The sequence below is a fragment of the Colossoma macropomum genome, unplaced genomic scaffold (genome assembly GCF_904425465.1).
Source record: "Colossoma macropomum unplaced genomic scaffold, Colossoma_macropomum, whole genome shotgun sequence".
Lineage (NCBI taxonomy): Eukaryota > Metazoa > Chordata > Actinopteri > Characiformes > Serrasalmidae > Colossoma > Colossoma macropomum.
Genome location: NW_023494787.1, coordinates 12,226,681 through 12,240,521, shown reverse-complemented (window position 1 = coordinate 12,240,521; position 13,841 = coordinate 12,226,681). Strand labels below are relative to the sequence as shown.

Sequence of the window (13,841 nt, the reverse complement as noted above, 5' to 3'; positions counted from 1 at the left end):
TTATTTACTTTTAAAATATATTTTAAGTGCTGGAAATGGTGTTGATGTTGCTTGAAGCCACTTTCCTCTTGACCTCTCAGAAGCCTAGAATCATTCATTTATTAGTTATTATTTTACTATAAATCTGATTTGTATTACATAGCTTGTGAATGATGTAATCAACTCTGTAGTTACATAATAAATGGCATTTACAGTGGATAGATATCCTTTATCTACACTTTAGGTTGTTTTCATGTCAGAAAATGACAAAAATGTAAATGATTTTACAGACAAAATTGAGGTTTATACTGACAAAACATGGCTGCTACTATGTTTTAGCTATGTAATGTGCTTTTGTCCATTTTTATAGATAAGAGTATATCATACAGTGTCAGAAACCACATAAGCAAGTCTATTAGAGATTAGATTGACACAGTTTAAGGTGATTACAGGATGTTTTAGGTATGCAGTTTTTCAACGCTGACATATATATATATATATATATATATATATATATATATATATATATATGTGTGTGTGTGTGTGTGTGTGTGTGCGTGTGTGTGTGTGATTGATTTGAACTGATGCATATATTGATCTAAACTGTTACAGAACTGTTACTATTACTGCTTTGTGTTATTATAGTTTTACTTTGCATTTTTTCATGGTTTCTTCATTGATTTGATTTGAATAAAACTGGTTAAATTGCTTATCTTCATATAAAGTAAGACTTTAGGTTTGAAAGACAAGCAATTTCAGTGTATAATCTTTTACTTTAGGTTTTTATTGTATTACCAATTGTTTTATCTAACACCTTAGTTTGAATGTTTGCAGCAGTACAAACATTCACACCACTCACATTTCACACCATCATTGAACACAGCATTTTTTTTGAGCCTACATTGCTCATGTCAGAACTTAACCCCACCAACTATGAAATTATTATTTAAGGCTACTTTAACTCACTAGGCTAATTTAGCAACTGTTTTCTAACTAATGATAAAGCTTCAGCCTTGAGGCTCTCAGAGGCAGAGGAATTCCACTGATTTTTCAAAATGTCTGAATTATTTAATCATTAAGCTGGAAGAGTGTTCTGGTGAGAAATGGTTCATTGTAGAGAAACTCAGTGAGTCCGATTTCTTTACAGAGGTGCTGATAGGAACCAGGGATGTGATGCCTACAACACAAATGCAGCCATTTTATTTACTGTCCAAAACCACCAGTGAACCTACAGAAGTCTCCTGAGTTTTCAGATCATGTTGATAATGGTAAAATAGTGGTGAATCTGAAAAAATAGTTATACAGGACTATATTACAAAACATAAGGACTATTTTGCTTTAGAATGCCCTCCATGTACCCCTCCAACATGAGTTGCTTTAAAAGTGGTTTTAGGCTAAAACCTTCTCAAAACTATTGTTAAACAATATGTCAGACATCAGACAGTGTGTTCATAATCATTTCATGTAATATCCTTCTGTGAGGGAGCTTTTAGAGGTGGACGTCTGGTTCCTATCACCACCACTGTGAACAATTCTAGCTCTGTAGGTTTCTCCAAAGCGGCACATTTGACATCAGACCACTCTGAATGACTTTGTTTCCACTTTACTGATTTAGTTATGCAGACGTTTAGGAAAATCATTGAGATTCTCATCTAAAGGGGCATTTTGATTTCCATACTATTCTTCTATTGAAAACATTAGCTGAGTGTTTGTTTACTCCATAAAAATAAAGCAGAAGCTTAATGGTCAAATTCTAAAGGCATGAGGAGCAAGTCACAGCAGCGAAATGTGCACATGCATGATCTTGCAGACAGTTTAGACAAACTGTTCCTGTGATAAGTTTGTTTATTGAACGCTTTGGTGTGTGTGTTTGTGATCAGAAATGAAAATGGGTTGATGCGATTAGATTTGATCTAATGACCCGACCATTTAGAGGCTTCAGAGAAGATCAGCAGCATATCTGAGAACTGAAAGCAGCCTAACACCTCCGTCCTCATTGCATCCTCAATGCGTCCTGTTATGCACAACAGTGTATAAAACTGTTCCACATTTAGCTGGTGCTTCTGCTTAATGTGTTTTAGATGAAATAGAACTGGAATACAGTGTCTTGCTAAAGTGTGACTGAAGCCACCAGATAGAACTGGATGCAATGATATTCATACACTATAAAAAAATGAAAAATCAACTCAGAAATGTAAGTCAACTTATTACATTGTGTCTTCTGAGTTAACTCGACCTGAGGGCACTAGAGTTCACTCAACTTGATCTTCTTAGTTTAGTTAAATGCTCTCCTAACTCACTTTAGTGTATATATATGTACCTTGACCACACCTTGAACTAACTTAAGAAAAAGTAACATGGCCGACTAAAAACTGTACCCTAACCCTAACCCTAACCCTAGTTCATTGAACATCAGATATGCTTACAGAATGTAAGAAACTGATTGGGTGCCAGGAGTTCAAACAGGAAAAACAGAAATGGATGGAATTGAACCCTGGGGTCGTAGTACAGAAAGATCTGACAAGGTGAAGATAAGATTTTTCACAAATTTATATTACAGAAGCAAATAATATCTTAATTTAGGAATTAAATCTTATTTGACAGCATATCATCTCAGTTTAGGAAATCTTAATCCACTCAGAAAAAGTCAAATATTATGTCTGTTAGCAAGCAAGCGATGTAACGCAAACAAAAAAATGTAAGCTCTAGTATAGACAGCTACCATGTTGAAACCGAAACTAAAGTGCGATGAACTGGACGTTTTAACCTCAATCTAAAAAGTTGTTTAACAGCATTGACGCCCCCATTTCTTTGTCCACTCTAAGACAAGTGTCATACACCACACTAGTCATCCCATAGCAGTGAGATATGCAATGCCTCGCAAATCCCCATCTTTACAATAATGGTCATTTTTAGTGCCACTTGCATTACTATTTTTGATAACATTCCTGACTGGGCTTTGTAAAGAGACACTGATACTTGCCGTCATGCACGCATCCATTTCGGATCAGAGTTACTAGTTAGAAGATTAATAAGTATTAATTTATTGTGTTAAAAATGTAGGTTGTTGTATTAAAATGTAAGTTCATTTTAACAATGGGCATATCATATTTTTATCATATTTACTTTATTATTTTTTTGATAAACATAAAAAAGTAAATGCAGTCATCATTTGACATGATGTCATTTTTCATGGAAATGTAATTGACAAGTCTTTATTTTCATTTTATCTTTTTTTTTATTGTTAACATGAATATCATTTCCTGTAAATGAACAGTGGCCTATAATATTAACATGTAGCAGCAGTGCTGCTTACCAGGCTTTATATAAGAAGTGAGATGGATGTGAAGTTCAGAACCCTGCTATTCTCGAGTTGTATATGCAGGACTGAGGAGTATATTCAAATGTCTGCGTTACTTGGGGTCCAACCAATGTAAAAGCTTTTGTGACCACTACGGATACCCATTTTAGAGAGCTAAAAATTCAGATAATTTATTTTATTCAAATAAACAGCAGAAACTCTGGAAAATAACATTATTTTGAAAATTACTTATTTTTCACATTTCTCACGTAGTTGTTTGAAATAATGGCACATTGTTCTTGAAATATTGACATACTATGCTGGAATAAAGACTTATATCAAAATAATTGGTTACTTTATTGGAATTTAATAACTTATTATTTTAACATCCCTATTTGGAGAATATAAGGCAGTATGTCAAAATACTAAGTCAATATTTTGAGGAAATAAGTCATTTTTTTTAATATTACATCAGTATTATAAAAAAAAATGGCTAATCAAATGAAAAGTTATTCAAAGTTATTCAAAGTTTTGACACATTGTTGCCAGAAACAGTGAAGGAGAATAAAAAGACCATAGGTGATTTTTCTCCACTACTGTGCTGGAATGGACTTCCATAAGTAACAGTCCTAATTTATATAAATATTCTAGCATGTTGGCAGAGCTTCACAAAATACCTTTTGTAGGTTCCTGTTAATTAGCTCTTATTTTTCTTATATTTGAACTTTTGCCTTCATTGATTTTTTGGTATTAACATGTTATTCTCATGATAAAGATAAGGTTTTGATTGATTTATATCTTTTATGTTATTTCTATTTTTGTTATTTTATGTTGCTTACGAGCTACTAAATGTCAGTGACAGTTTTGTTGGTACTGATAATTTGGTAGAATCTCAATATCAGAATGTTTCCATCTTCTGAGAGACCCTTTACATTAATGCTGATGTTTGCACAGTTGGGTCTAAAGAAAGTACAGGAAGTGAAAGAGGGAAGAGAGTGAAAGTGGAGCTCAAGGGCACACTCTGAATACACACACACACACACACACACACACACGCACACACACACACACACACGCGCACACACACACACGCACGGACACACAAACTCTGCTATGTAAATGTTCTTGTGATTCACACTAGGATTTACCAATTTTAATAGTAAATGATAATAATGAACATAATTATACTGTTTCAGATTTTATTCCAAGAACTATATAAGGAAGCTTTACAATAGTAACACATAACAGCAATACACAATCAACAATACACACACAACTCCCCAGATCATGACATAGAGCCACTTAGCTGGCCCTGAAGGGGCGATCAGCGCAGGAGGTCTCATTACTGAAGTAGCTCAAGCAGTTGGCCAAGAAGGCCTAGTGGCCCAGAAAGAGTCCGTTAGCTGTGGGGGAAGGTCCCTCTCTGCTTGGGAGACCTAATAGCAGTGATTTAGTGTAGTTTAAGAGACCAGCCCAGACAGTGTAGTGTAGCTTCAGCAGCCGGCCTGGCTGCAGTGTGGCGTAGTTCAAGTAGCTGAATGAATCTAGCCCAGAGTCTTTAGCTGTAATCAGCCAAATCAGCCCGGTTGGCCTTGTAGCTGCAATGGTATCATTGCTTGAATGGCTATTCTCAGAAGCTTCTGAGCCATTGGGGAAAGTCAGTTTCGGTTGTTAAAGTGGCAATCTCCCATGGGAACATCATCAAAACATACACACAAAAAATGCATATGCAGTATACAAGCTAAATTGATTTAAAGCAGAAGTCATATTGCACCAAACATACTTTCACCAGAACACACTGGTGTGTATGTGTGGCAGTGTTTAGATAGCTACGATCTAAACAGCAAACAGGCCTCAAAATCCATCTGATTTTCCTGTAGCGTGGGGCAGGCACAATACCCTTTTCTGAGTGTTAATAACAATATTACACACAACTGCATAGAGTCAACAACTTATTCATTATGCACCTGCATTACTGGAAAGCTGCTTTGTGACACTAGCTGATTGGAAACTGTCATACCGTTCCATCCCTGGACCACAAATGAAACTGAATTGAATTATTACTCTGATCTCCTGCCAAATTAAACTATTTGAGTTTGTCCTGGCTATATTCATGTCCTCTATAAATCCCTCTGGTCAGTTCTGTCACTGCTTTCCACTCTGACCTTGCTACCACACATGTTGACATGTGCAGAGCCACACACGCTGTGAATGTGTGTGTGTGTGGTGATGTGAACTGTAAATTCATTTCTCTTCTATAGGATCTTTGAGTGCTGTTGACCTGCGGCAGCATTATGTCACTCTTACTATAATGGCAAGTAAACTTTCTACTAAAAGTTAACAGATGGTAGAACCACACAGAGGGCCAGATGTACTGAGCCTTTTGTGACAGTTCCAGGCTCAGATTGGATGTATTCTGCCTCATATTATGTACAAAACTAGGGTTAGGGTTAGGGTTAGGGTTAGCAGTTTATGGGCTGTGTGCATGGTAAAATGCAGAATGTGTTTCTCTTTGTCATGCACATGAATTTGAGGGAGGGCTGTGCAAAAACTGGGAGGACCATGCAAAAAGTGAGTGGAGTGGAAATGCTTCTGATTACATATTCAGCTTGCTTTACTAACATTTGAGCCACCCACTGCAAGCAATTTCCTTTGACTTTTAAAATCAGGGTCTGAAAATGATGTAATTGAGAGACTTCCTTTAATAATGGAAACATGATGTAATAAAAGGTAACGTACAGAGTTTTACTGATAATGTAGCAAAAGCTAACAGATTGTAGAACTACGGCAGGAATTCTACTATTGATGTCATAAAGGTGCACATAGCGTATAACCCAGTAACCCAGTGGTGAACTGTAATGCATTTTGTGGTAAACGGACAACAGCAAATGGAACATTCCATTTTTTTTCAATAGAGCCACAATGGAAAATTCTGCCACCACAAGCAGCAACAGTCTGCAGACCATAGCACTAAGTGGAACGCTCCATCAACAGTTCAATTTTCTCAACTTTTGCCATCAACCACAGCAGTGGAACATTCATTTTTTGGGAGCTTCATGCCACTGCAGGCAACATACCGCTATGAGGTGTGCATTGATGTTTTTTCAAAGCAAACATGTGAATGGAGCATAACTAGCATAGCTAGACCTTCAGTTTGGACCATAAATGTCAAAACTTAGTCAAAAGTGAGGGAAAAAAAATATTTTATTGCTAATTTCTGTTAGCACCCCTATTGGATTCTAGTAGTATGTTAATGCTTAGCAAACAGTGATTCACAGAAGCATTTTTGGGTCATTGTACAGTCAGTGTGGACATTTGAAGCATGTAAAAGACATTTTTTTTTTTAGCTTATAACAGGCATATTAACATAAATATTATCTTGTATGTATCAGCAGTAACTATTTCAGTAAAGAACACTGACATGAAGCTGCTGCTGTTTTTTCATTTTGGTATTTGACTGAAATGCTTTCATATTCACAGTCAATAACTTATCTAGAACGTCCAGAAGGCCTAGAGTGATATTTGTTCTCACAAAATTGGCCCCTATATTGTATGATCAAATAAGTTAAAAGACATATTCGGCATTCAGTTTGGCTTCTGAAGGCCTAATCAATGGAAAATCTAGCCTGGCTGTATCTACATAGATACCATGTATAAAAAAAAAAAACAAAAACGTATGACAGTATTATAAAATAACAGTATTACTACAATACTTCCAGAGTTCAAATACAACAAGAATACATACAAATGAACTTCCAACTGAAGGCATGCTGGTTGAATCACACAAAGTTCTACTGATGATGTTAAAAAAATTAACAGTTTATAGAACCACACAGATTTCTACTGATGATGTAACAATCTACTGATGATGTAATAGAAACTAACTTATTGTAGAACCACAAAGACAGAAGATAGAACAACATCGAAAAGATTGTAGAACAACACAGAGAGTTCTAGAACCTCTCTATCTCTCTGATTAGCTCAGTAGTGGCCTTCTTATGTTCCCATAAGGAGGTTCTTCCTTCAGTCTCAGCTTTGGGTCACTTTTCAGCTTTCAGTGACTGATAACTGTTTTCTATTAGAGCTTTGACACTGTATTTACAAAGTGGCCAAGAACCTTATGGAAATAAAACACAAGGAAATAAGGAAGTGCATGCAGTCAAAGATTTAAGAGTCATTCACTTTTCATACTGACTGCCTCTGTCTCACTGAATAACTTACATGTAATATGTTTTAACACACACAAAGAACATTATGTATCATCCATGCATGAGTGGACTGAATTAGCCACCAGGCCTTTTCTCTCTTTCCAGGAATACAGTGGACAGATGTCTGTGTGAGGTCACACACATCACTATACACACTCACTATAGTGCTTACACAGTGGTGCAGAGATGCATACATGGCATACTAACACACAATATCTGCTCATAAAAAGGGTTCGTTTTCGGAACACTCTTTCAGATGTTGACTGTCTGTCAAAATTCTGCATCAATTAATCATTAAGATGAATAAAGTAATTCAGAGTGGTTTGATGCGAAATTTCCGAAACTTCCAAACTCAGATTTCTTGATGAAGGTGTTAGGAACAAGACAGCCTAAGTGTCAAATGCCTCTATAAGGCTACCTCGCATAAAGCTACTGCATGAAATGGTTATGAATAAGCTGCCTGGTCCCTGAGACATTGAGTTATCCAATTAATAATCCAATAACTGCAGAAAATCAGATTTTGTCAGTAATCCGATCAGCATGTTTATATGCACTAATCAGACAATGAGAAAACTCCACGTCTACATGAATCAGACAGTAATCGGATTTCTGCTTCGCAACCAGCCAATAAAGTCACAGAAGAAGACGTGGCGCAAATGTAATCTAAAATTCGAACTTCATGCTTTTTTTTTTAAACATCACGTCACTTTAAAAAAAAAATTGTTTATTGGATTTCTTAATTGGATTTCTAGATCAGAGTATAGTGTTTACATGACCATTTGAATAATCAGATAACTGATTATCCGAAATCCAATTATGAATGGATTATAAACCGCATGTAAACATATTAAATATTTCATGATAGTTTGGAGATGAGGTTTTGGGCTAAAATATGTTTGTTTTTTAAGCTTTACTACTATTTTATCAGCATTATATGTGAAAAATCAGAAGACACACCGAATTGGTTGGATTGGTCGAAATATTAAGATGTTGTGAACAGACCAAATCATGACTTATTAAAAATGCAATATGTATGTTTTGGAGATTTGGAGTCCTCTCTGGTGGAAATGCATAATTGCACACAAAGTGTGGAAGAGTACTTCGTAACTTGGGTTGTGCTTCGGACCCCTTCCCAGATAGTGTCATCACTATAATGTCAATTTTGTCTGTGAGCCCTAAACATTGAGTCTGACCACTTTTGTGAACCCGTGCATGTAAAGGAGTATGACGTGGACCAAAAATCTGCTGCCAAAACTGACCCCACACCTCTGACTTTTGAATTCAGGCTTTGCTGGTTGATACACAACAGTGCACACACTCCACATCACTTTTAACAAAATGACATAGTGTAGTTTCAACAAAAAAACAATGTGTTTAAACATGTATGTGTGATATTTAAACAAATACATGTGACATTCTCTTCAGATATTCTCCTCAGCACCTTACAGCACATGAGGGTTCACAAGCTAAACAGGGACACGAACAAGGAGACACAGTGCAAGAGATACAACCACTGCTCAGGCACTGCTGATAAGCACAAATAATAAGTATATAAATATAAAAGGTATAAAACAATTTTTAAGCCAAACAATAGGTGTCCATTTCGTTTTTAATTTAATTTTATTAGACTTTCACAAGCCAGCCCTCCATATGTTAATACTCTGTAATAGTATAGTTAACACTAAATGCTGATACACATAGAATAGTGCACTTTTTTCCAGAGGCTTTTTTTGTGTTTTTTTGCCTAAAATAACATTATTTTATGCACTTATATACAGGGCTGGGATGATAAGCGATTTTAAATAGGTCAATAAGTTGGGATGAAATGATCAATAAGTATTGATATTTCTAATATATAAAAAACAATGGATGAACACATTCAGTATATCTAATGCAGTTTCCATTTGAAACAGAAGTGGGCAATGAAGTCTAAAGCATTTTCACACTGAGTTTTGTAGTTTTAGAGAAAAAAGGGATGTCACAAGTTTTGAAAACATAACATTAACACTTGCGGTGTCTTTCACATCAGAGGTTATGGTTGCGGCTGTGATTTGTTCACTCCTTTTAATGATGGAAGCTCTGAGTTAAAGCACAGCCTCAAACTCCATCACACAGGGCTGCTGCCGAGCAGCTGTGTGAGTCAGTTGAATTTTTTAGCAGAATGAGCTGTTACCCACTGTCTGATTCACACTAACTGAAAGGAAAATTATCTTTGTTTGATGTTACTGCTCATTTAATACATTTCTCTTTTATCTTCTTTTATCTTCTTGGCAGTTCTAGATTAAACACAGACATTCAAAGCTTCTACATGTTTACTTGAAGCATGTGACAGATATGTTCGCATATATTTTGCCTAGCAGTTTCATAGTGACTCTTTCAGTAGCGAGGACTGATATAAAGCTGCTGCTGCTGTTTTCCATTTATAACAACCCACTGATTAAGGTACAGCTTATGTTCATCGTCAGTCACTTATCTAGAACTTCCAGTTCCAGGCATAGATTTTTTTCTCACAAAAATGGTCCTCTCGCTCAATCGAAATACAAACGTGATTGGTTGATTCCTGTGTCAATTTGCAATTATGCTGAGGGTTAATCTAACATGTTAGGCCATCTCTTCAGCTCTTGAAATCATAACAATAGGAGAGCTTGCTTAGCTCTGTTTGTCTAGATACTACAGAGAAAAAATATTCCTCATTGGTCAGTTTTCAAGAGTTTAACCCTTTACAATGAAACAAGAGTAGTGTTGTAATACTTGCAGAGTTTACATACAAGCTTTATCTATTGAATAAAAATAAACCAAAAATTACAGAAAATTAAAAGTTACAGAAAAAAAAATTTTTTTTTTTAGTTCTTAGAAGTCATTAGGCCTTCTGAAGGCCTAGAAGACCCTGAAGGGTCCCCTCTGGTGTACACAGTCTTGCTATTAGATGCATTGGTTTAGGTAAGATGGCTGCACTGATGTCAGCAATGGGCTGTGGCCTGTTTTTATGACATTGCAGGGATAGAAACAACAACAACAAACTGAAAGTCTCTCTCTCTCTCCCTCTCTCACTCAGCGCTGAAGAGTCCTGCTGCCTTCCATGAACAGAGACACAGTTTAGAGAGAGCTAGGGTCAGTAACAGTCTCAATGCACTTCAACAATCAAGCATTTTCTGCAAAACTCATCTGCCTCATCCCCTTTTCTCTCATTCTCACCTCCCTCTTTTTCTTTCTGCAGACAGAGGACTATCTGAAGCGCAAGATCCGCAGTCGTCCCACTCGCTCTGAGCTGGTCAGGATGCACATTCTGGAGGGTGAGTCACTTACAGCGCCCCCTACTGCCTCAGTACTGGCACTGCATTAACGTTAGTATTAGCATTAAGAGCCTCAGGCAACCAACACAGCCGCTTATTTAGAGCCATACACATCTATGAGCACTTACACACTCAAAAAAGATGTGTTAAACACAACACAAGCTAAGAGATAGTAAAACCACACAGTTCTACTGATGATGTAGCAAAAGCTAATTACTCTTCTATATAAGAATTAGGGCTGTCAAACTATTAAAATGTTTATCCTGTTTAATTGCATTATTTTGTGCATTTCATCATGATTAATAGCTTCTGTTTGCTCAAAACTGATTTTTTTTCATTTAAAGAGCAGTGCATTTTGCTCTGTGAGCTATAAGAGTGGATAAAAGAAGATCAGAAAGTATTTCTTACTCTTAATAATTTAATAACATTATTTTCATCATATGAATGCAATAACTAAACATGAAAATTTCCATAGAGTAAACACAGTTTTCTTTTTAAATCACTGATATCCAGAAAGAGCAAAAGTGCTTGCATGTTCCAATCAGTGAGTGGATACACAGACAGGCCACTTAATTTAGTACACCTCCTTGTTTCTACACTCATTGTCAATTTTATCAGCTCCACTTACTATATAGGTGCACTTTGTAGTTCTACAATTACAGACTGTAGTCCATCTGTTTCTCTGCATATTTTGTTAGCCCCCTTTTACCCTGTTCTTCAATGATCAGGACCCCCACAGGTACATTTGGGTGGTGGTTCATTCTCAACACTGCAGTAACACTGATGTGGTGGTGAGTTAGTGTTACACTGGTACAAGTGGATCAGATACAGCAGTGCTGTGTAGAAGGCCTTTTCTAATCCTGTTGTGTTTTACAGCAGCTTCATTAGCAAATATGTATTTTAGACTTTTACTTTTCTATCAATTAATCATAAGTTTAGGCATCGGAATCAGTATCAAGAGAGATACAGTCCCTAGTAAATATGGCATTCACCTCCAGCGTGCACTAGTTGTAAGTTTTATTAAAGTTACGTCCTCCTGGAAGCCGTCTCCAATCATCAAAATCTACCACAATGCATTGGGCAGTTGTCTACGATTGCTTGTATAGCTAGTGACAGCCATATTCCACACACCTGTCCACACACTGACATCTGAATAAGCGAGTGTGTAGAAAGAGCTCAGGAAGCTGCTAATGCCACTCATGTGTGTCATTTGCCCAAGGACAGAATGAAGCCTTCATTTAGAATAATTCCAGCACTTCCTAATCTCTCTCTATATATACCTCTCTCTCTCTCTCTCTCTCTCTCTCTCTCTCTCTCTCTCTCTCTCTCATCTCTGAGCTAAGGGATTCTCAATAAAGCATTGAGCTTTATATTCTGTACCTCAGCACCTTCAGCCTATAGGTGCATTAGAACACACGCTAAAGCCACAGCTGCTAAATCCAGGATAATGTACATTATACCCAAATCTGCTAAAGCTGCTGCTGTACTGTGCAGTAGATAAGATAGAATGTGTCTAGTGTGTGCTTTTAAAATGCAGTCTTCTGCTGACCATGAGATTGCGACCCTGAGAATATAGTACGCTGTCTATCAAAAGTTCAGGAACCCTTTTTTTCACCATTACTATTCGGTTAAAAGAAAATTCCACTGATGAAAAAAGTAATTAAATCAATTATTATGATGTAAACAAAGTCATTTAGTGCAGTGTAGTGTAGTGTTAAAAAAGTGAACCTTATCATATCAGAATTGTCCACAACAGTGACAATAAGAACCAGACATCTGAAATGTTTATTGCCTCTAAAAGCTCCCTCACAAAAAAAGCTGTTACATAAAATGATTATGAACAATGCTGCCTGATGCTGGAAACATGACTTTTCGATAGGTTTGAGAAGTTTCGGTGTAAAATGTAAATTTTATCTAGAGCATAGAGATACATGCAGAGTGTTGTAGGGCAAAGACTTTTTTCAGGCTTATCACTGTTTTACCATTCAGAATAGTATATTGTTTGAATTATGGAAACTTAACTCAGCAACTAAACCCTTCAGTATTATTAGCTTCAATTTCTAGCTGCATGTTCATCAAAGTGTCTTCCTTGGTATGAAGATTAGGTTTTACATGATGATTTAAAAGCATATATAATCTAACAGCACTTTGTTTGAAGGCTACCAACATGGGGTCTTCATGACACATGAATAAGCATTGAATAACAAATTTATAAAGCAATACTAGATAAATGTTGATACATATTGGTATATATGAACAGCTTATGTCAGTATTCACAAGTTTCATGAAATAAAATGACATTGGATTGACATAAGGGGCCATGAACTAATATAATAAACATTTGTTCTATTTGTAAAACTGTTATGAAACAATGCACCAGCAGTACAACATTTCAAAACTACTATGAAGACCAATGATTTTTATTCAACATTTCACATACTGCACCAAATCCTATTAATATTTTTAATGATAAATGCAATTCCATGATTCCACAAAATCTACAATATACTTAGAAAAGCATATTGTGATATTGTTTATCACAGTGACGATAAAATATCATCATATTGCCCATCCCTACTTAGTCAGACCATGTCAGGTTTGCAATAAGAGCTGAGAATGATAACTGCTCAACCAGAATCACACCAAGGCTTCATGCATCTTCAGATGGAATGATCAAGGACTTCTTGAATGATATGGCGAGATCATGGTGTGGGCCTGTAGTTTTAGATGAATAACATCTTGGTGTCACAGGGATTGAGCTTCAGGTGGTGAGCTGCCATCCATGTAGCAGTGCCAGCTTGACATGCCAAGATGCGACTGGAAACCTGAGTGTCAGAAGGTGGGAAAGAAAGGATTAGTTGGGCATCATTAGCATAGCAATGGTAGGAGAAGCCATAAGAGGATATTACATCACCAAGCGAGCAAGTGTAAAGTGTGTATCCTCTCCATGTTGCCTGCTAAGAGCGCCCTTCCAGTGAATCCATGCAAAGCCAATGATTCCAAGGTTGGTGAGGAGGGAGAGGAGGATCTTGTGGTTGACCATGTGGAAGGCATGAAGAA

The 13,841-nt window shown here is 36.5% G+C and overlaps 1 protein-coding gene across 4 annotated transcripts in view; it reads left to right on the top strand.

Annotated features, from left to right (window-relative positions):
• Window positions 1–13,841, top strand: part of mrtfaa (myocardin related transcription factor Aa) — a 62,138-nt gene that overhangs the window by 27,588 nt on the left and 20,709 nt on the right. For 3 of the 4 annotated variants that reach the window (XM_036566147.1, XM_036566149.1, XM_036566148.1), the window contains 2 exons: window positions 10,544–10,599; window positions 10,706–10,781. In XM_036566147.1, the coding sequence (XP_036422040.1) occupies window positions 10,544–10,599; window positions 10,706–10,781 (132 nt within the window). The remainder of the gene's footprint in view (window positions 1–10,543; window positions 10,600–10,705; window positions 10,782–13,841) is intronic. The other variant, XM_036566150.1, reaches the window with a different exon arrangement.